At 42.9% G+C, this 21,816-nt stretch overlaps 1 protein-coding gene across 2 annotated transcripts in view; it reads right to left on the reverse strand.

The window, feature by feature from the left end:
• LRP11 (LDL receptor related protein 11) overlaps nucleotides 1-21,816 on the reverse strand; it is a 50,443-nt gene that overhangs the window by 21,206 nt on the left and 7,421 nt on the right. For both annotated transcript variants that reach the window (XM_052645882.1, XM_052645881.1), the window contains exons 2-3: nucleotides 20,266-20,423; nucleotides 291-432 (exon numbers count right to left, since the gene is read on the reverse strand). In XM_052645882.1, the coding sequence (XP_052501842.1) occupies nucleotides 291-432; nucleotides 20,266-20,423 (300 nt within the window). The remainder of the gene's footprint in view (nucleotides 1-290; nucleotides 433-20,265; nucleotides 20,424-21,816) is intronic.

Below are 21,816 nucleotides of genomic sequence, written 5' to 3' on the forward strand. Positions count from 1 at the left end.
TGGACCAGGGATAGAACCTGTGTCCTCTGCATTGGCAGATGGATTCTTTACCACTGAGCCACCAGGGAAGCCCTCGCTTCTGTTCTGTGTTTTGGTATTTTGCCCTCAAGGCATGTGGGCATCTTAGCTCCCCGGCCAGGGATGGAACTTGCAATCCCTGCCCTGGAAGATGAAGCCTCAACCACTGGACGCCAGGGAAGCCCCTAAAATGCCAGTTTAATACCACCCTTCCATCCACAGCCTGGCCTCTGTTGGCCACCGTGAATGTGAGGGAAGGGCTTTCTTCTCACCTCCTGTGGAGAAGGCCACGGGAAGCACAGTCACTGAGATGTTGTCGGAGCTCCTCTGTCCGGCAGTGTCCATCACTGTCAACTGAAAGGTGTATGTTCCTTCCCGCAGGTGGGACAGCTTCAGGGTTCCAGACTGAGGCACCTGATACCCAAACAGGAAACATCATAGTTAAGAGCCTGAAGCACAGAATCTGACATCCTCCTGAGCTGGAAATCAGTGCCATCCTTGGAGCAGTCCTATGACCCCCTTCTCCACTCCTGGTCCTAGGTCTCAGAATACTGATCACACACAATTTTGGCAGGCTGGCCAGGAGACTTGAGTTCCAATGGGTTTGGGGCCTGACACCCCCTTTCTTTGGGAAACTTCCCTCCCACCCCCACTCATATGGTTGCAAGGGAAGGGTCATTATGACCCCTCCCTATGGCCACAGGGGCGTGGCTAAGCCAAAGGAAAAGGGTGGCCAGGCAGGTAGTGAAGTGCAGATCTGCCCGGAGGAGGTGGCTGGGCAGACTCTCGCTGTCTCTGACTCTGGCTTAGAATCAGGCAGGCCGAACCAGGCGGCAGCTATGTGGCAGGTGACACCACTGTTTATTGCTTCTTGGGACTTAGACAGGGACGCAGGGGAACTTGGGGGCGGGTGATAACCACACTGGAGCGTGCTGACGGGAGCCCTGCATCCTCGAGCAACGTGTGTGAGAGAGAGAGGCTCTGTCCTCTGCTCCAGCTGGTCTGCCCGAGCTCAGACCTAAGACTGCCGAAGGCCAGCAGCCTGGAGGTTTGCCACCCCAAGTGTACCGGGTAGATGGGAGGACTGAGTCAGAGTGTGGTTGTGAATGGGGGACGCTGAGTGAGGCCCAGATGAAGTTAATGGAGATTTTAAGAGACCAGGGAAGCACTGAGTCTGGGGGCTGGGTGGGGCATCCACACAGACATCAGCCTCACCCAAGCCCTGGTCAGATTTTTGTGAAGGCGAGTGAGGTACTGGGCTTCTGGATGTCAACACCTCAGTGTGCCAGTGTCCAACTACACCTCAGCAGGCTGGGCCTTCTCCGGGAAGCCTCTTCCCAACTCTGAGGCTGGAAGGACAGAGCACCCCCCTCTAAGGGGCCCGTCTGTCCTCCTCGGCTCTGAAGGCTCCCTGTGGCCTTCCTAGGTACCTCCTCTCTGAGGCAGGAAAGACTGGATCCAGATCCAGACCTGGGTGCATGCTAATTTCAGTCTTTTCAAATGAAATAACCCTTCCCTGCTTTCTTTCTTTGTGTGTGTGAGTTGACAATCTTTATTAAACGGCAGCTCTAGTTGTCCTTATTCACTTGGCAGGATTAATATGGTTTTTCAAAATAATTTGATTTATATATTGGTTGTACTGGGTCTTCTTGTCTTTTTGTACTGTTCATGGGGTTCTCGCAGTCACCTGATGTGTAGATCTGACTCCTTGGAAAAGACCCTGATGCTGGGAAAGATTGAAGGCAGGAGGAGAAGGGGAGTCAGAGGATGAAATGGTTGGATGGCATCACTGACTTGATGGATATGAGTCTGAGCAAACTTTGAGAGATAGCAAATGACAAGGAAGCCTGGCACGCTGTGGTCCATGGGGTCGCAGAGTTGGACACCACTTAGCCACTAAACAACAACAGCAACAGCTGGGTCTTTGTTGCTGCTCAGGCCTTGCTCTAGTGGTGGTGCTCAGGCTTCTCACTGCGAAGGCTCTAAGGCACATGGGCTTCTGGGCTCAAGTAGCTACACATCACTCCCCCGGGGCTCTAGAGCATAGGCTCAGGAGCTGTGGTGCATGGCATGTGGGATCTTCCCAGACTAGGGATCGAACCTGTGTGTACTGCATTGGCAGATAGATTCTTCACTACTAAGCCACCAGGGAAATCCCTTAATATGGTTTTTAATGACCCAAATTTCCCTCTGGCCTTTATGGGGCAAGAGCACTCTAGTAAATATAGCCGAGGTATGTAGAAGTTTGTCTCAAAAACTTTTTCAGATAAATCGAGTTTGAAAAGTCTGCTTAGAGGGGAAGGACAGGTACGTCAGATTTTGCCGCTCAGCTACCCATTGGCGTGGTGACAATTGATTGTATCCATGGGAAAGCTCTGAGAGCTGCTGGGTTTGGGCACCAACAGAAAAGGTGGATGCTGACAACAGCTGGCAGAGACCGGATCTTGCCTGAAGGGCCTCCGAAGAAGGCTTTGCAATTGGCACCGGTCCACACCTGCAGGGCTTTTCTCTGTGAGCAGAAACTAAGTACAGTAACTTAATACCAAGAGCTTTGTGTGAGATTTATTTTGATAACTGCAAAAGTCAACAAGATCCTCTTAGTCTCCTGTGAAAATTCTTCTACGAAAGGCTTCTTGCCCCTTCTTGTGCAGCAATTTATTTAAAGAGTTTGCTGTTTCATCTTGTCTCCCAGACCCAGAGAGAAAAGGAAGCAAACACTTTTGACTTTTGGATTTCCTCATTTCACGTTGTTTTTTCCCTCTGTGGTTTTATTTCCTGGATACAGAAAACTCTTTCAAGTTTTTAAGCTGTAAAAGGCAAAACACTAATTTGATTTGATTATTTTTTTAAGCTAATTTTTTTTTTGGCATTAGTGATCTTAGTTCCCTAACCACCGACTGAATGCCCTGCATTGGGAATGCAGAGTTTTAATTATTGGACCACCAAGAAAGACTTCCCTGGTGGCTCAGACAGTAAAGTGTCTGCCTACAATGCGGAAGACCCAAGTTTGATCCCTGGGTCGGGAAGACCCCCTGGAGAAGGAAATGGCAACCCACTCCAGTAGTCTTGCCTGGAAAATCCCATGGACGAAGCGTGATAGGCTACAGTTCACGGGGTTGCAAAGAGTCGGACATGACTAAGCCACTTCACTTTCCTTTGTGACATAGCTTGACATGTGCTTTTTTTTTTTTAATTGAGGTATAGTTGATGTATAATATTAAATAAATTTCAGGTGTATAACATAGTGAGTCAATAACTACTCCATTTATAGTTACTATAAAATATTGGCTATATTTTCTGTGCTGTACAATACATCTTTGTAGCTTATTTATTTTATACAAAGTAATCTGTACTTTTAATTCCCTGGTCCTTTTTAGTTTAGTTATTTAGCTAACAAATGCTATCTTTCTTCAGCATCAATATAAAAATATATAGAACTGTAAGATAGATGATTTCCCTCCAAGCATCCAGGCGTTTCTAGACGTCTCCTCACATTTATGACACTGGGAAGGATTTACATACACACACACATACACACACACATACACACAGATGTATACGCAACATGTCCAATTTTTTTTTTTTTTTTTGGCCAAGCCCCAGGGCATCTGGGATTCCCTAACCAGGAATCGAACCACACCCTCGAGCACTGGAAGCTCAGAGTCTTAGCTGCTTGGAAGTACCACAACACACCCAATTTGTAACTTGAAAGATACATTACCTTTAATAAAACAAAGAACTTCTAATCTCAGCCCAGGATCTGTTCTATAGTAACAGAGGCTTTGATGGTCGGCCTCTAGCTAAATCAATGTATAACTCAGTCTGTTATTCTGGCTCCATTGCACCTCCCTAAAATAGTAATTTAGTGGCAAGGAACATACATTTGCATTTCTTTATATACCACACATATATACGTACATGATTATTAGTACAACACTTGGTTACAAAACGAGTACTACCTGTCTATTCTCCTCACCCCCACAGTTGCTTTTAAAGTATATAAGGCATTGGGCAAATTGTCATAAGTAGTGACAAGATAACGTCATACAAAATATTTTCGTAAGAAATTCCACTGAACCAATGAACCCAAAGGCATGCTAGCTTTCTGCCTCATGTCAGCTTGCAAAACAGAGAACTCTGTTAGTGGTTTGAAGGCCATCAAGATTCTTGTTGTAATCCAGTGCCATCAACCCAGCACACACACAGGCTGAAAGAGACAAGGGGGCAGCTAAATTGACCAACAGAGGCCAGAACATAAATTGCTATTATTAATACAATTGTCTAGATAATTCAGATGGACATGCTTAGGTTCTGTTCTTTAGTTATGTGTTCCTTTTTCTATTTACTTTTCATCACAGATATGACCCAAAATTTCATAAAAGAAGCAAAATGAACTCAATTGTCTGTATTTTCCTAGTTAAAAAAAAGAGTAGTGAAAGTGTTAGTTGCTCAGTCGTGTCCGACTCTTTGCCTCTATCTCAGCCCAATCAGAGAATAATCATCTTCTTACAAACTTAGGAAGAAGGGCTAGAGGCACGAAGAAGCAGCATATAAAATCCAAGGGGTTGAGCAAAGTTAGCTGCTGACTGTGTAGAAACATATGACATAGAAATAGAGGAAATGGGGATGTCTCTGATGGTCCAGTGGTTAAGAATCTTCCTGTCAATGCAAGGTGCACAGGTTCAATCCGTGGTCTGGGAAGATTCCACTTGTCATGGGGCAAGTGAGCCCTCATGCTGTGACTACTGCAGCCCATGTGCCCTAGAGCCCATGCTCTAAGATGAGAGAAGTCACTGCAGTGAGAAGCCTGGGCACCAAAACAAAGAGTAGGCTTCACCTGCCACAACTACAGAAAGCCCTTGTGGAGCCATGAAGACCCAGCCTAGCCCCAAATAAAGGATCTGCCTGCCAATGCAGGAGATGCAGGAAATGTGAGCTTGATCCCTGGGTTGGGAAGATCCCCTGGAGAAGGGATAAGCTACCCACTCCAGTATTCTTAGCCTTCCCTGGTGGCTCAGATGGTAAAGAATTCGCCTGCAGTGTGGGAGACCTGGGTTTGATCCCTGGGTTGGGAAGATCCCCTGGAGGAGGGCATGGCCACCCACTCCAGTATTCTTGCCTGGAGAATCCTCATGGACAGAGGAGCCTGGTGGGCTACAGTCCGTGGTGTCACAAAGAGTTGGACATGACTGAGCAACTAAGGACAGCACAACACAGCATATGATTCCAAATTCCATGCTTGTAGTTGCTGTAGAATCCTACCTCTGAGTTAGCAGAGCTTTTTTTTTCTTTTAATATAAATTTATTTATTTTAGTTGGAGGCTAATTACTTTATGATATTGTATTGGTTTTGCCATACATTGACATGACTCTGCCATGGGTGTACATGTGTTCCCCATCTTGAACTCCCCCTCCCACCTCCCTCCCCATCCCATCCCTCTGGGTCATCCCAGTGCACCAGCCCCGAGCACCCTGTATCATGCATCGAACCTGGACTGGAGATTTGCTTCACATATGATAATATACATGTTTCAATGCCATTCTCTTAAACCATCCCACCCTTGCCCTCTCCCACAGATTCCAAAAGACTGTTCTATACATCTGTGTCTCTTTTGCTGTCTCACATACAGGGTTATTGTTACTATTTTCTAAATTGCATATATATGCATTAGTATACTGTATTGGTGTTTTTCTTTCTGGCTTACTTCACTCTGTATAATAGGCTCCAGTTTCATCCACCTCATTAGAGCTGATTCAAATGTATTCTTTTTAATGGCTGAGTAATATTCCAGTGTGTATGTACCACAGCTTTCGTATCCATTCATCTGCTGATGGACATCTAGGTTGCTTCCATGTCCTGGCTATTATAAACAGGGCTGCAATGGACATTGGGGTACACATGTCTCTTTCAATTCTGGTTTCCTTGGTGTGTATGCCCAGCAGTGGGATTGCTGGGTCATATGGCAGTTCTATTTCCAATTTTTCGAGGAATCTCCACACTGTTCTCCACAGTGGCTGTACTGGTTTCTATTCCCACCAACAGTGTAAGAGGGTTTCCTTTTCTCCACACCCTCTCCAGCATTTATTGCTTGTAGACTTTTGGATCGCAGCCATTCTGATTGGCACGAAATGGTACCTCATTGTGGTTTTGATTTGCATTTCTCTAATAATGAGTGATGTTGAGCATCTTTTCATGTGTTTGTTAGCCATCTGTATGTCTTCTTTGGAGAAATGTCTGTTTCATTCTTTGGCCCATTTTTTGATTGGGTCATTTATTTTTCTGGAATTGAGCTGCAGGAGTTGCTTGTACATTTTTTAGATTAATTCTTTGTCAGTTGCTTCATTTGCTATTATTTTCTCCCATTCCGAAGGCTGTCTTTTCACCTTACTTAGAGTTTCCTTTGTTGTGCAGAAGCTTTTGATTTTAATTAGGTCCCATTTGTTTATTTTTGCTTTTATATCCAATATTCTGGGAGGTGGGTCAGAGAATCCTGCTGTGATTTATGTTGGAGAGTGTTATGCCTGTATCTTCCTCTAGGAGTTTTATAGTTTCTGGTCTTACATTTAGATCTTTAATCCATTTTGAGTTTATTTTTGTGTATGGTGTTAGAAAGTGTTCTAGTTCCATTCTTTTACAAGTGGTTGACCAGTTTTCCCAGCACCACTTGTTAAAGAGATTGTCTTTTCTCCATTGTATATTCTTGCCTCCTTTGTTGAACATAAGGTGTCCATAGGTGCATGGATTTATGTCTGGGTTTTCTATTTTGTTCCATTGATCTATGTTTCTGTCTTTGTGCCAGTACCGTACTGTCTTGATGACTGTGGCTCTGTAGTAGAGCCTGAAGTCAGGCAGGTTGATTCCTCCAGTTCCATTCTTCTTTCTCAAGATTGCTTTGGCTATTCGAGGTTTTTTTGTATTTCCATACAAATTGTGAAATTATTTGTTCTAGTTTTCTGAAAAATACCTTGGTAGCTTGATAGAGATTGCGTTGAATCTATAGATTGCTTTGGATAGTATACTCATTTTCACTATATTGATTCTTCTGATCCATGAACACTATATTTCTCCATCTATTTGTGTCCTCTTTGATTTCTTTCACCAGTGTTTTATAGTTTTCTACATATAGGTCTTTTGTTTCTTTAGGTAGATATATTCTTAAGTATTTTATTCTTTTCATTGCAATGGTGAATGGAATTGTTTCCTTAATTTCTTTCCATTTTCTCATTGTTAGTGTATAGGAATGCAAGGGATTTCCGTGTGTTGATTTTATATCCTGCAACGTAGCTGAGCTTCTGCATTCTTATTCCAAGAATCATTTCTGAACCACAGCTGCCTGTTGTGGTCTAAAAAGGTCAGATACTCCTTACACACACACACACACACACACACACACACACGCACACACACATGCACACACACAGAGTCCTTTAAAACCTCTAAAAGCTCTCCCCCACCCCTATCCTCACCCCACTACCCACACCAAAATAGAAGTGCCAGGACCTTTGAAAGGAGAGTGACAGGAAGTCAGGTTTAAATGCAAGAGAACCTGGAAGCCCAGACTGACTGCAGATTTTATGATGCCAGAAGCCTATTGTGCTGTAAATTTAGTGTTCCTGACCAGGAAAGAGACTACAAAGCTCCTGCTGCTATTGGAGTAGAGCTTTCACAACTCAGCTTACTCAGTTTTATTTTTAATGAGGTAATACCTATTTTTTTCCCCCAGGGAGATTATTTTTAAACCTTTTCTAACAAGTATTTTTTCTTAAAGGAAAAAAAAAGCAGTTAAATATTGAAGGCCTTGAGCTACTGTGTAAAAAAAATTCATGCCTAAAGAGTAGTCTACCTCAAGGCTCCAGGTTAACTTTGAAACAAAACAAGTATGAATTATTCATCTATTGTGTTCTCATGTATCTTCCTGTTTAAGTGGAACAGTAAATCCTAGGGTTTGCTGTGGGTTGGGGGGTAAGGTGTGTTTTTTTTTTTCTACTGACTGACATTACCCTTCATTCTTGAAACAAGATACAAAGAAATCCTTAAAGCCACCACAGAATATTCATACATGTGCACCAACTTATCCCCAGATGTTTCTTAGGAAATTTGCAGCCTTGATAATCTTTTGTGTCTCAAAAATGCCCTGTGGGCGGCTGTAACTTTTTTTGTCCTGTATTAAAATTTTCAGGTGAATAAAATAGCTGAGAGGCAGTAATGTAGGTGAAATTTTGCCGAGGTCCATATCTGTTTTGGTGCCCTGATATATGGTGGGTTTTTTTTTGCTTCTCTGTCTCCCCTTCTGTGTTTGCTCTCACCTCCAGGAAACCACTATTCTCTGGTTTTTCAGAGAAAAACTCGCACTTTGGGGGGGGCTTCCTTGATGATTCAGTGGTTAAGAATCTGCCTACCAGTGCAAGGGTGCTTAGTCACTCAGTCAATTCCAACTCTTTGCAACCCCATGGACTGTAGACTGCCAGGCTCCTCAGTACATGGGATTCTCCAAGCAAGAATACTGGAGTGGATTGCCATTCCCTTCTCCAGGACCATTACAAGGGACATGAGTTCAATTCCTGGTCTGGGAAGATCCTGTGTGTCTCAGAGCAACTTGGCCCGTGTGCCACAACTACTAAGCCCATGTCTAGAGCCATCAGGCTGCAACTCCTGAGAACACACATCAATGACTGAAGCCTGCACACCCTAGAGCCCATGCTCAGCAACAAGAGAAGCCACCGCAATGAGAAGCCCAAGCACCGCAAGGAAGAGTAGCCCATAAATAAAATAAATGTCTTAAAAAAAAGAAAGAAACTTCACTTTTCAAAAAAGTCCTGTTTAGGAAAAAAAAAAAAGAGAGGAAAAAAAAAAAATCCCAAAACACTGTCCAGAAACCAGTGGGAAAATGATGGTCCTCAAGAAATGAATCAGTGGAACTCTGCTTCCTTGGGTGATTACAAAAGGGGACTGTGTGGGACTTATAAAAGTGTCACTGTTGCTTCTAAACTTACCAAATCTGTTAAGTAATTCCAAAAGAAACATATTATACTTAGATCTCCAGAGGGGTGTGTATGTGTGGGAGGGGGAGAGTGTCTGGAAACCAGTGGAAAACTGGTGGTCCCCAGGAAATGAATCAGTGGAACTATAACTGTTTCCTTGAGTTAATACAAAAGGGGCCTGAATGGGACTTAATTACAAAAGTGTCACTGTTACCTTCAAACTCACTGTTTGTTAAGGTTACTAAATTTGAGTAATTCTCAAATAAACACATTATCCTGTATCTCCGAAAGGGGGGGAAAAACCATACTGTTTTGACCCAGACTGATCTGGGGTGGCCTCCACCTGCAATTGAGGGCTTTGGTTCTGGAGACTGAGGTCGGGGCACGACAGTGAGAGCTGAATCCTAGACACTAGACCAGAGGTCAGGGACAAGGCCCTGCCCCTTCGGCTTGGCAGAAAAGAATTCCCACAAAGATGGGAAGTAGTGAAACAAGTGTTTATTAGGAGGAAAAAGAATACAGTACATGTGGACGGACACACAGGCGGATTCAGAGAGACAGTCATGCCCTAGTGGCAGTCTGAATCACTTTTATGGGATATTTTTTCATTTGGGTGTCCTTTGGCCATTTTGTCCAAATCATTTTGATTTGCCTGGTTGAGAATCTGTATTAGGAATACTTCAGGATTCTCCCACGTGTGCATGCACATCTCTCAGGCAAGATGGACTCCACCGAAGAGGTCTATGGGTAGATTTGACATCACTCCCCTTTTGACCTCCAAGGAGCTTTCTAGTTGGGAGGGTCTCCTTGATTTCAAGAATGAGAAATATGTAATACGTGGTCTCTAATCTTTTATCTGAGCAGGGGCCCAGCCTCCTCTCTCAATGGTCCCTCTATGATATTTTGGAGTTTCTGTCCACAGGGAACAAACTCCAATGCTCACCCTGGGTGTGTGTGTAGAGGGGTGGGGAGGGACATGAGGTGGGTGGTCCATCTATCTCCTACCTCAAGACCAGAGTTTGGAGGATTTCCTCCACAGGCACTGGAGGTATGAGGTTTTGTTCCCTGTTAAAGGCCTTCTGGGCACTGTTGAACACAGAGAGTAAGTATTTGGGGTTCCTTGGGAGAATCTCTAACAGAACATTACCCAGGCACCAACATAATCTGTCTGGGTGCAAGACAGGACTACCAGAGACCACGTGGATACCATCGAAGGAAAGATGATCTCAGAATAAGTAGAATAACATGCTTTTTGACTATTTACTCTGCGCTGCTCACTGTTCCAGGGGTCTTATTTGCATTTCATCCTTTCATCACAGTAATAATGTTAGGAGAACCACTGACTGAAACCGCACACTCACTCTGGCCACGTTCGACAGGAACCACTTGCATGAGTTACCCTACAGTAGTAAGGAGCGTGGAACCTATTGAACTACCTCCAACTGAAAGACTTCAGCAAAGGTCAGAAGGAGAGAGCAGATACCAGTCCATATGTCCTACCGTGTGTGTGCGTGCGTGTGCGTGTGTGCGTGTGCATGTGTGTGTGTGCTGTAGCTTCAGTTGTTTCCACCTCTGTGTGACCCCATGGACAGCAGCCTGCTGTACTCCTCTGTCCATGGGATTCTCCAGGCAACAATACTAGAGGGGGTTGCAGTGTCTCTTTATGTCTCCTGCATTGGCAGGCAGGTTCTTTATCTCTACGTCCTACCAACCTCCCAGAATCCTTCTCGCTCTAATTCATCTTGGCTGAGCAATGTGTGCACTACCAGGAAGGACCTTGAGTCAGAATGATTGGCCAGAGACAACCTGGAAACTAATCCCATCACCGTAAAGGCCAAGACTGTGAGCCAAGTGGCAGAGCAGTTCTCCTGGGTCCCCTTATCCTGCTGTTCTCCACCCAGGCACCTCTTCCCAGTGAGTTCTCTTACTTTGTCAGCACCTGTGTCTCCTTGGAACATTTGTGCCCGAGTGTTAGACAAGAGCCCAGTCTTGGGCCATGGAAGGGTGTCCGTGTTCATGCAACGATAATACCTTGAAAGAGGCCTTTTGTTATCCATCTGGCACAGGGAAGTGGTGAATCGAGGATTCAAAAACCAAAGCCAAGCAGAGGCTGTGTTAGACTTTCTCTGTCATTCACTGTTAAACTGACTCACTGAGGGAGGAAAGAAATAGTTGAAATGTGATAGGAAGCTTTCTCAGTTATTTATTAATATCATTTCTCTTTTTAAAATTTAGAAACGGTCTACTCCCCTTTGCTCCTCTACCCCTACCCCATGGCCTAGAATATCTAGGATAACTTTTATTAAAGAGATTTACAGTTTGTTTCATGAAGACTAGATATTGTCCAGTAGCCAAGAAAAAAAAAATAGGTGTCTAGGATCTCCTTTGATGAGATGCAAAGTAATTGTTAGATAGCTCTTAGCGGTCCTTCCTAACATCAGTGTGAGGTGAGAGTGTGGAACAATGCTGATCTTGCTAGGAAGGATGATAAAAATTTGAGGGTTAAAAGGGAAGCTTTTGAAAGGTTAGCAAAATAGTCAATCTTTTTTTTTTTTTTTAAAGGAGCCGTTCAATAGTGAGTGTTAGCATCCTAGTGAGTACAAAGTATAGTTCTAGGCTTTAGGAGGTAAAGGGAAAAAATATTAAGAAAGGAAGAAAGAAAGATGAGAAGGAAGAGGAAGGACAGAAGGAAGAAGAAATGGAAGAAGGAAGAGAGGAGGGAGGGGAGGGAAAGAGGTAGGGGGAGAAATCCTGGCAGCATCCAAATGACTGAAATCCCTATCCACTCATCACTCTGTCCCTCATTGAAAATAACTCTAAAGAAATCCTTCATAATCCTTATAAATTCTGTTGTGATAGTATAGATTTTATATATTTTCTTGATCTGTTATCAACAAACATAAGTGAAAAACAGAAGACAGATATAGTTATTAATAGCCTTTACTCTTCAAAGATCACATGGGTTCTCTGGAACTTTGTGTATTGGTTAAACAACCCAGGCTGTCTTGAAAACCCTGCTAACTAAATGTTTAGAAAGTCTTTCAATATGTTTTTTAATATTCTCCTTAACATATATGATTCTTTCCTTTTGTGGTCATTTTCAGTATTGACCCAGATTATATCCCAGAGAATCTGACTGAGGAAGGGTAAACCACAAAACATCTCCTACTTAAGACAGAAGACAATTTGAAATTTGACATTTATTTTGTGTTCTCTTTCCCCTAGGACAAAAAGTCAATATTCTTCTTTCTATTCATGTTCCTTTCCCAGAAAACCTCTTCTCTAAACTTCAGCTTTAAAACGTTATTTTAATCCGTTTTCAGTTCAGTTCAGTTCAGTTCAGTTCAGTTGCTCAGTCGTGTCCGACTCTTTGCGACCCCATGAATCGCAGCACGCCAGGCCTCCCTGTCCACCACCAACTCCCGGAGTTCACTCAGACTCATGTCCATCGAGTCAGTGATGCCATCCAGCCATCTCATCCTCGGTCGTCCCCTTCTCCTCCTGCCCCCAATCCCTCTCAGCATCAGAGTCTTTTCCAATGAGTCAACTCTTCGCATGAGGTGGCCAAAGTACTGGAGTTTCAGCTTTAGCATCATTCCTTCCAAAGAAATCCCAGGGCTGATCTCCTTCAGAATGGACTGGTTGGATCTCCTTGCAGTCCAAGGGACTCTCAAGAGTCTTCTCCAACACCACAGTTCAAACGCATCAATTCTTCGGTGCTCAGCTTTCTTCACAGTCCAACTCTCACATCCATACATGACCACAGGAAAAACCATAGCCTTGACTAGACGGACCTTAGTCGGCAAAGTAATGTCTCTGCTTTTGAATATGCTATCTAGGTTGGTCATAACTTTTCTTCCAAGGAGTAAGCGTCTTTTAATTTCATGGCTGCAGTCACCATCTGCAGTGATTTTGGAGCCCCCCAAAAATAAAGTCTGACACTGTTTCCACTGGTTCCCCATCTATTTGCCTTGAAGTGATGAGACCAGATGCCATGATCTTCGTTTTCAGAATGTTGAGCTTTAAGCCAACTTTTTCACTCTCCTCTTTCACTTTCATCAAGAGGCTCTTTAGCTCCTCTTCACTTTCTGCCATAAGGGTGGTGTCATCTGCTTATCTGAGGTTCTTGATATTTCTCCTGGCAATCTTGATTCCAGCTTGTGCTTCTTCCAGTCCAGCGTTTCTCATGATGTACTCTGCATATAAGTTAAATAAGCAGGGTGACAATATACAGCCTTGACATACTCCTTTTCCTATTTGGAACCAGTCTGTTGTTCCATGTCCAGTTCTAACTGTTGCTTCCTGACCTGCATACAGATTTCTCAAGAGGCAGGTCAGGTGGTCTGGTATTCCCATCTCTTTCAGAATTTTCCACAGTTTATTGTGATCCACACAGTCAAAGGCTTTGGCATAGTCAATAAAGCAGAAATAGATGTTTTTATGGAACTCTCTTGCTTTTTCCATTAAGGGGATCTAAAAATGAGATTAATTAGGAGACCAGTCATTCAGTCTCATGAAACTTGAGTTTTATGAAAAGGGACCCATGTATCTGTTTGCTCAAGACAGTCTCAGTTTATCTCTGTGGTCCTGGTGTAATTATTATTTCCACTTCCCAAACATGTTTCAATGTAGATAGTTCTCCTATCTGTTTGTAAAGATTAATTATTTATAGCAGACACACCAGTGTGCAACTGGTTTTAAGTTAATAATGAAGTTATTAGTGTAAACAATATGCATCCTTTAGTAGGCTTCCGTTACATGTAGCTCCACCTCAAATGTAGGAGACATGGGTGGGGAAGATTCCCTGGAGAAGAGAATGGCAATCCACTCCAGTATTCTTCCTGAAGAATCCCCACAGACAGAGAGGAGCCTGGCAGGCTACAGTCCATGGAGTCACAAAGAGTCAGACACGACTGAGCGACTAACACTTTCACACATGGTATTTTAAGACAGTTTAGCTCAATTTTTCACATCTGATGAATGGAAATCAATCTATAGATTTATGAATTTCAAATCTCCCTGAACATTGTCATACTCTGTATCATATTTTATATTCTGACTTCAGATTTAATGTATTACATTAAATAATCTTGAAACTCAGCAACATATAATGGACTATCTGAAAAAAGTGTCTTCTTACATTTAAGAATGTGTTATAGAAGTTTGCTATTTCAAATCCTGAAAGATGATGCTGTGAAAGTGCTGCACTCAATATGCCTGCCAATTTGGAAAACTCAGCAGTGGCCACAGGACTGGAAAAGGTCAGTTTTCATTCCAATCACAAAGAAAGGCAATGCCAAAGAATGCTCAAACTATTGCACAATTGCACTCATCTCACATGCTAGTAAAGTAATGCTCAAAATTCTCCAAGCCAGGCTTCAGCAATACATGAACTGTGAACTTCCTGATGTTCAAGCTGGTTTTAGAAAAGGCAGAGAAACCAGAGATCAAATTGCCAACATCCACTGGATCATCAAAAAAGCAAGAGAGTTCCATAAAAACATCTATTTCTGCTTTATTGACTATGCCAAAGCCTTTGACTGTGTGGATCACAATAAACTGTGGAAAATTCTGAAAGAGATGGGAATACCAGACCACCTGACCTGCCTCTTGAGAAATCTGTATGCAGGTCAGGAAGCAACAGTTAGAACTGGACATGGAACAACAGACTGGTTCCAAATAGGAAAAGGAGTATGTCAAGGCTGTATATTGTCACCCTGCTTATTTAACTTATATGCAGAGTACATTATGAGAAACGCTGGAATGGAAGAAGCACAAGCTGGAATCAAGATTGCCAGGGGAAATATCAATCACCTCAGATATGCAGATGACACCACCCTTATGGCAGAAAGTGAAGAGGAACTAAAGAGCCTCTTGATGAAAGTGAAAGAGGAGAGTGAAAAAGTTGGCTTAAAGCTCAACATTCAGAAAACGAAGATCATGGCATCTGGTCTCATCAGTTCATGGGAAATAGATGGGCAAACAGTGTCAGACTTTATTTTTGGGGGGCTCCAAAATCACTGCAGATGGTGACTGCAGCCATGAAATTAAAAGACGCTTACTCCTTGGAAGAAAAGTTATGACCAACCGAGACAGCATACTGAAAAGCAGAGAGACATGACTTTGCCAACAAAGGTCCATCTAGCCAAGGCTATGGTTTTTCCAGTAGTCATGTATGGATGTGAGATTTGGACTGTGAAGAAGGCTGAGCACCGAAGAATTGATGCATTTGAACTGTGGTGTTGGAGAAGACTCTTGAGAGTCCCTTGGACTGCAAGGAGATCCAACCAGTCCATTCTAAAGGAGATCATCCCTGGGTGTTCTTTGGAAGGAAAGATGCTAAAGCTGAAACCCCAGTTCTTTGGCCACCTCATGGGAAGAGTTGACTCATTTGAAAAGACTCTGATGCTGGGAGGGATTGGGGGCAGGAGGAGAAGACAGGAGAGATGAGTGAGGATGAGATGGCTGGATGGCATCACTGACTCGATGGACGTGAGTCTGAGTGAATTCCGGGAATTGGTAGTGGACAGGGAGGCCTGGCGTGCTGCGATTCATGGGGTTGCAAAGACTCGGACACGACTGAGCGACTGAACTGAACTGATATATAATATGTATATATATATAATTATTTATAAATAATTATAAATAATCACTGTAAAACAGTTGCAGCTTGAGAGCAAATAGCTCCTCTATTGCAGGCTTTGTTGCTAGATGGTGGCTTTATAGTTTTAGGTCTATGAGCTATCACTGTTATAACTCGGCTGGGGAATCGGTCCACAATTTCCTCTTTTTTCTTTCCTTAGTTCTTCTGACCAGAGATGGAATCCCCACCTCCTGCAGTGGAAGTTCAGAGTCTTAACCATTGGACTGCCAGGGAAGCCCCACGCATTTTCCTCTTTAGTCAGCCTTAAATGCTTAATTTTGTTACTTCTTTATAAACACCGTCAGTAAATTTAATACTGAATCATAAGCATTATTTTTATTTGGCATTCACACACACAATTCATAATCTACAGAATAAAGCTTTTCATATCAACTATGAAAATCTAGGTGATCATAGAGACAGATTTGCAATTGCTTGAACAAATATATCCATGAGTGCCAGTTAACAGTCAGCATCCACCTCAAGGGAACTCTCATAGAGGTCTGATCAGTGGCTTGTTCATGCACCTTTTCTGATCAATCTTGAAAGTAAAAGTGAAAGTGTTAGTCGCTCAGTTGTGTACGATTCTGTGACCCCATGGTTTGTCCATGGAATTCTCCAGGCAAGAATGTGGGAGTGGGTTGTCCTTCCCTTCTCCAGGGGATCTTCCTGACCCAGGGATTGAACGTGGGTCTCCTGCACTGCAGGCAGATTCTTTACTGTCTGAGCTACCAGGGAAGCTGTCTTTAAGGCTTAAGATTGATCAATCTTAATTTATTTAAGATTTAATTAATTCTCAGAAATTTCAGTAAAAATGTATTAATTTTGCAGCTGACACAATGCACAGAGGAATAATAAACACTGGGTTGGCAAAATGTTCATTTGAGTTTTTCATCAGGTTTAACATCTTACAGAAAAACCCAAACAAAAAAATTTTTTTAAAACTCTAAATTTTTTGTTGGGATATATAGCCAGTTAACAATGTGACAGTTTCAGGTGAACAGTGAAAGGACTGTTCATACATAAACAAACTTTTTTGCCAAGCCCAATATAATGGTGATACTCAAAGTTCAAAAATTATTTCTGTTGTAGCTGAAAACTACACTTAAGTATAAAAGGGATAAACATATGGCCTTGCAGTCAGGTTCAGTAAATCAATTACACAAACACAGAATGGGGGAGACCTCAAGATGGCAATTTGTGTGGAAAGATGATGCAGGATTTGGGTGTTCCTTCTAATGGAAAGCTCAACATGAACCTACCCTGGAGGAGGAAATGGCAACCTACTCCAGCATTTGCTTGGAAAACCCCATGGACAGAGGAGCCTGGCGGGTAACAGTCTGTGGTGTCACAAAGAGTTGGACATGACTCAGCATGCATATTTTCAGTTTCTGATGGAAACGTCAACATGAAGCTATAGTGAGAAGCAGATATTAAAATGGTTTATGTAAGTGAATCTTCATTAGTAGAAGTGAGACAATGTCTGGACCACAGGAAGTAATAGTCTGTCAGGAAGAACCACAGTTTAAGTATTGGTTTCAACTAGGGGGTTCAGATTTTAAGAAGGGCATGGGTGAACCTGAGAAAATCTAAAAAAAGACTGAATGGTGGACAGTTTAAGAGCCAATTCATGTGAGGAACATCGTAAGAACTGGGAGTGCTGAGTTCTGAGAACACCATTTTCAGTGGTGACATTCATTAAAAAAGAAAAAACGAACTTTAATTGCTGCTGTATAGAATAAAAAGATGTATTCAGTGCTTTTTCAAAAGGAAGACCCAACATAGGTGCATAGAAGTAACAGGGAGGCACGTCCTATTGGCCCAGTAATGAGAGCTGATTCCAGATGTCACAGGACATGATGCGAACTAGTGAGCTTTCATCTCTGGAAATACCAGGCAGACTGCATGACCACTAGAAGGGAGGTGAAAGCAGAGGCTCTTGTACGGATAGGAGACTGGGTAAGATGTTGGTCAAAGGTCTGGTCCAATTCTAAGACTGTATAGTCTTTGGATAAATCAATGTGCTTAAATCAGTCTTGAGGGACTAGCTGATTACTGTTCTTGTTTTCATCCCAAGAGAAGAGAAATCAGTATTTCCTCACAGTGGGAAGAGCCTGTGAAGATGTAGGAAGGAGAAGACAGCCACCTGCAAGCCAAGGAGAGAGGCCTTAGAAGATGGTAGACCTGCTGACACCTTGACCTTGGACTTCCAGCCTCCAGGACTTGAGAAATGCATTGTTTAAGCCATCCAGCCTGTGATATTCTGCTATGGTAGCCCTGGCAAACCAACCCAGATTTGTCTCCACCTTCTCTGACTGGAGTGATTTGGATGAAGTTTATCTGCCTAAGCCAGGAAATACTCTTATCTACAAAGAGGCCCAGCAGGGTTAATAAAAAGCCACTTTCCTAAGGACTAAAGACTCTGTTGATACAGCAATTCAGCGTCTGGGTATTTATCTGAAGGAAAGAAAAACGCTAACTTGAAAAGACATATAGGACTTCCCTGGCAGTCCAGTGGTTAAGAATCTGCCTGCCATGCAGGGGACGCGGGTTCAATCCTCGGTTCAGGAAGATTCCATGAGCCATGCGGCCACAAACTGAGCCCACACCGCAACTACTGAAGCCGAGCCGAGTACTCTAGAGCTTGTGCTCCACAACAAGAGAAGCCCCTGCAGTGAGCACCCTTGCGCTGAAACTAGAGAGTAGCCCCTGCTCACCACAGCTGAAGAAAGCCCGCGCACAGCAAGGAAGATCCAGAGCAGCCAAAAAGAAAATAAATAAAATTTTAAAAAGATATATGCACCCCATGTTCACTGCCGTGTTATTACGATAGCCAAGATATGGAAACAGCCTAAACGTCCATCAACTGTTAACAGCAAAATAACAATATGGTGTACAAAAAGAAGGAAGTCTTGCCATTTGCAACAACATGGATGGTCCTTGAGGTCATTATGGCAAGTGAAATAAACCAGACAGAAAAATTAAATATTGTATGATCTCACACTTACATGAAATGTAAAACAAACGAACAAAAAACCCCAAACCACGCTCAGAGATATAGCGAACAGACTGGTGGTTGCCAGAGGCAGGGGGCAGGGCTAGGTGAAAGGAATCAAAAGGTATAGATTTCCAGTTATAAAATAAATAAGCCATGGGATGTAATGTACAGCATGGTGATTTTAGTCAATAACACTGTCTCTTATTTGAAAGTTGCTAACAAAGGTCTGTCTAGTCAAGGCTATGGTTTTTCCAGTAGTCACGTATGGATGTGAGAGTTGGACTGTGAAGAAAGCTGAGTGCCGAAGAATTGATGCTTTTGAACTGTGGTGTTGGAGAAGACTCTTGAGAGTCCCTTGGACTGCAAGGAGAGCCAACCAGTCCATCCTAAAGGAGATCAGCCCTGGGTGTTCTTTGGAAGGAATGATGCTAAAGCTGAAATTCCAGTACTTTGGCCACCTCATTCAAAGAGTTGACTCATTGGAAAAGACTCTGATGCTGGGAGGGATTGGGGGCAGGAGGAGAAGGGGACGACCGAGGATGAGATGGCTGGATGGCATCACCGACTCGATGGACGTGAGTTTGAGTGAACTCCGGGAGTTGGTGATGGACAGGGAGGCCTGGTGTGCTGCAATTCATGGGGTCGCAAAGAGTTAGACACGACTGAGCCAGCGACTGAACTGAACTGAACTGAAGAGAGTAAATCATAACAGTTGTTACCACAAGAAAAAAAAATTGTAACTATGTGTGGTGACAGATGTTAACTAGACTTACTGTGATGATCATTTCACAATATACATGTATATCAAGTCATGATGTCCTGCATCTGAAACTGATATAATGTTGCATGTCAGTTACATCTTAATTGAGTGTAGGTAGGCACTGGACAAGAGGCTCATTCCCATCGGCTGCAATTCCAGCCCAGGTAAGCCTTATGAAAATCAGTGAGGAGCACTTGATAGGAGGCCTTGATGTCAAACTCCCCTCAGTTAATTAACTCAACTAACTCAGGCAGGCCTAATGCTACGTGAGAAGCTTGCTTTCTGGATCACGTAAACAGTAAGTTCATTTTGTTATTTTCCTCTCTATGCTCTTTGGTATTTTTCATATTTTCTACTTGGGCTCTGAATCGAAACAAAGAAGAAAGGAAAATATATAATGCTTTTAACATTTCTTAAATGTTTTAAAGACATTTTAAAATCTGAGTCAACAAAACAAAGCATGAGTCTTCCCCCTTGAAGCTTTTGTGTGCTCTGAAGAAGTCGACAAAAAAGCAAGAAAGAAGGTAAGCTTTAAAACACATGGCCAGGGTCTTCCCTGGTGGTCCAGGGATGAGGACTACATGCACTCACTGCCAAGGGCCTGGGTTCTACCCCTGGTTGGGAAGCTAAGATCCTACAAGCTGAATGGTATGGCCAGAAAACTAAAATAAGAACAAAACACATGGTCAGGATCACTGTTTACTCAGAAGAAAGGTAAATTCATATAATAAGACACCTTTTCAACATCATTTTTATGCTTTCTCCATTTTACACTTCTGCCAATTTACAGACATTCGGGGAACATAAGTAGAAAGATCACTTTGCTGAAACATTAGTTTTCTTTACAATTACACCATGAATTACCTTCATGTCCACTGTCGGGTCACCTTGCAGCAGTGTCCACTCATACTGGACGATGGCATGGTCATCTGTGCTTTCTCGGCCGTCCAGAATCACACCATCTGTGGGCAGATGCAAAACCACATCCTGCCCAGCCTTGCTGAGTGGAGGCTCATCCTTTTCTGTGAAAGAAAAGAAATAATTCATAGGAGAAATGATTCCCTATTTTTTCTCATTTATTATAAGAGGTATTTTTGCCAAGAGGATGTATAGCAACTGAAAGTTATTTTCTTATTTTCGTTGCAATAAATTAAATCTGGAAAGTTAAGGCAAGTTCTTGGATTCACATAAAATTCACATAGAAATTCTGGGAATCCAATTTTCATCTAGGAAAACAGAAGAGGTTCACAGCTTCTTACTAGTTTTTATAAGGGAAGCTGACACAGAATTTGAGATATCCTAAAATATTAATAGCAAACAAGTGTGTATTGATATTTAGCTTTTCTCCTTCATGGTAATTCTCACTGTGTCCACTAAATATTAAACATGACGGACAGCTGCTCCAGGGATGGTTGATAGAAGCCATCAGATACAGAACACATTCTTAAGAGCAGAATTGTGGATATTTTACTTGATTTAAGCATCTTATTAGGAAACTTATGCAAATGCACATATATTTTGATGAAGCTTAGTAATTTCTTTTTTGATGTGGACCATTGTTAAAGCCTTCATTGAATTTATTACAGTATTTCTTCCGTTTCATGTTTTGGTTTTTTAGCCATGAGGCATGTGGGACTTAGATCCCCCACCAAGGATCAAACCTGCACACCGCCCCCCCGCCCCCCAACCTCCCAAGCACTGGAAGGTGAAATCCTAACCACTGGGCCACCAGGGAAGTCCCCAAAACTTAGTAATTTAGCTGGGAAGAAACAACTCTGCAGGCTTTTGTAATACATCCTTCTTGGCATCCACTATTCCACTATCTCCTTCTCCTCTAGCACCAAAACTTGATCTGAATTTTGGGCTGGACTTCCTTAACTTAATTTGAATGATGTTGCTAAGACAGTGCTCTCTTTCTCCACAGCTGAAGTTGCCCTCCAAGCAAAGTTCTAAGGGCCAATCCCGATACCCACTGCCTTGCAGAGGAAAAGTTAAAGTTTTACATAACCTCCTTCTCCTGCCTCTGTAACTCAGCTTGCCCCTTGCAAAGTCTAGATCACGTAGGTCACATAGTCTCAGAAAATGGGGACTTGCAATACTAGGAACTGGAGCTTATCTCGCTCACCCTTGTTCTGCTCTTTGCAATCACTCAGCCCCTGCAAGCCTGCTTAACCATGCCTGTCCAGGTCAGGCATCCCCCTCCCCATCTTGACCACTGTTCCCCCATATGAGAAATCCCTTAGTTTATACCAGCCTATTAATAGCTAATGTTGCCCACTACAGTCTGTCTATAAAAACTCTGTAATCCCTTTGTTCGGGGCTCAGAGCTTAGAGTGTTAACTCCTCTGGGCCCGCTGGCGTAATAAACCTGACTCCTCCAACTCTCCAAGTGTGGTGCTTGGTTTCTTGAGTACT

This window comes from Budorcas taxicolor, chromosome 9 (genome assembly GCF_023091745.1).
Source record: "Budorcas taxicolor isolate Tak-1 chromosome 9, Takin1.1, whole genome shotgun sequence".
NCBI lineage: Eukaryota > Metazoa > Chordata > Mammalia > Artiodactyla > Bovidae > Budorcas > Budorcas taxicolor.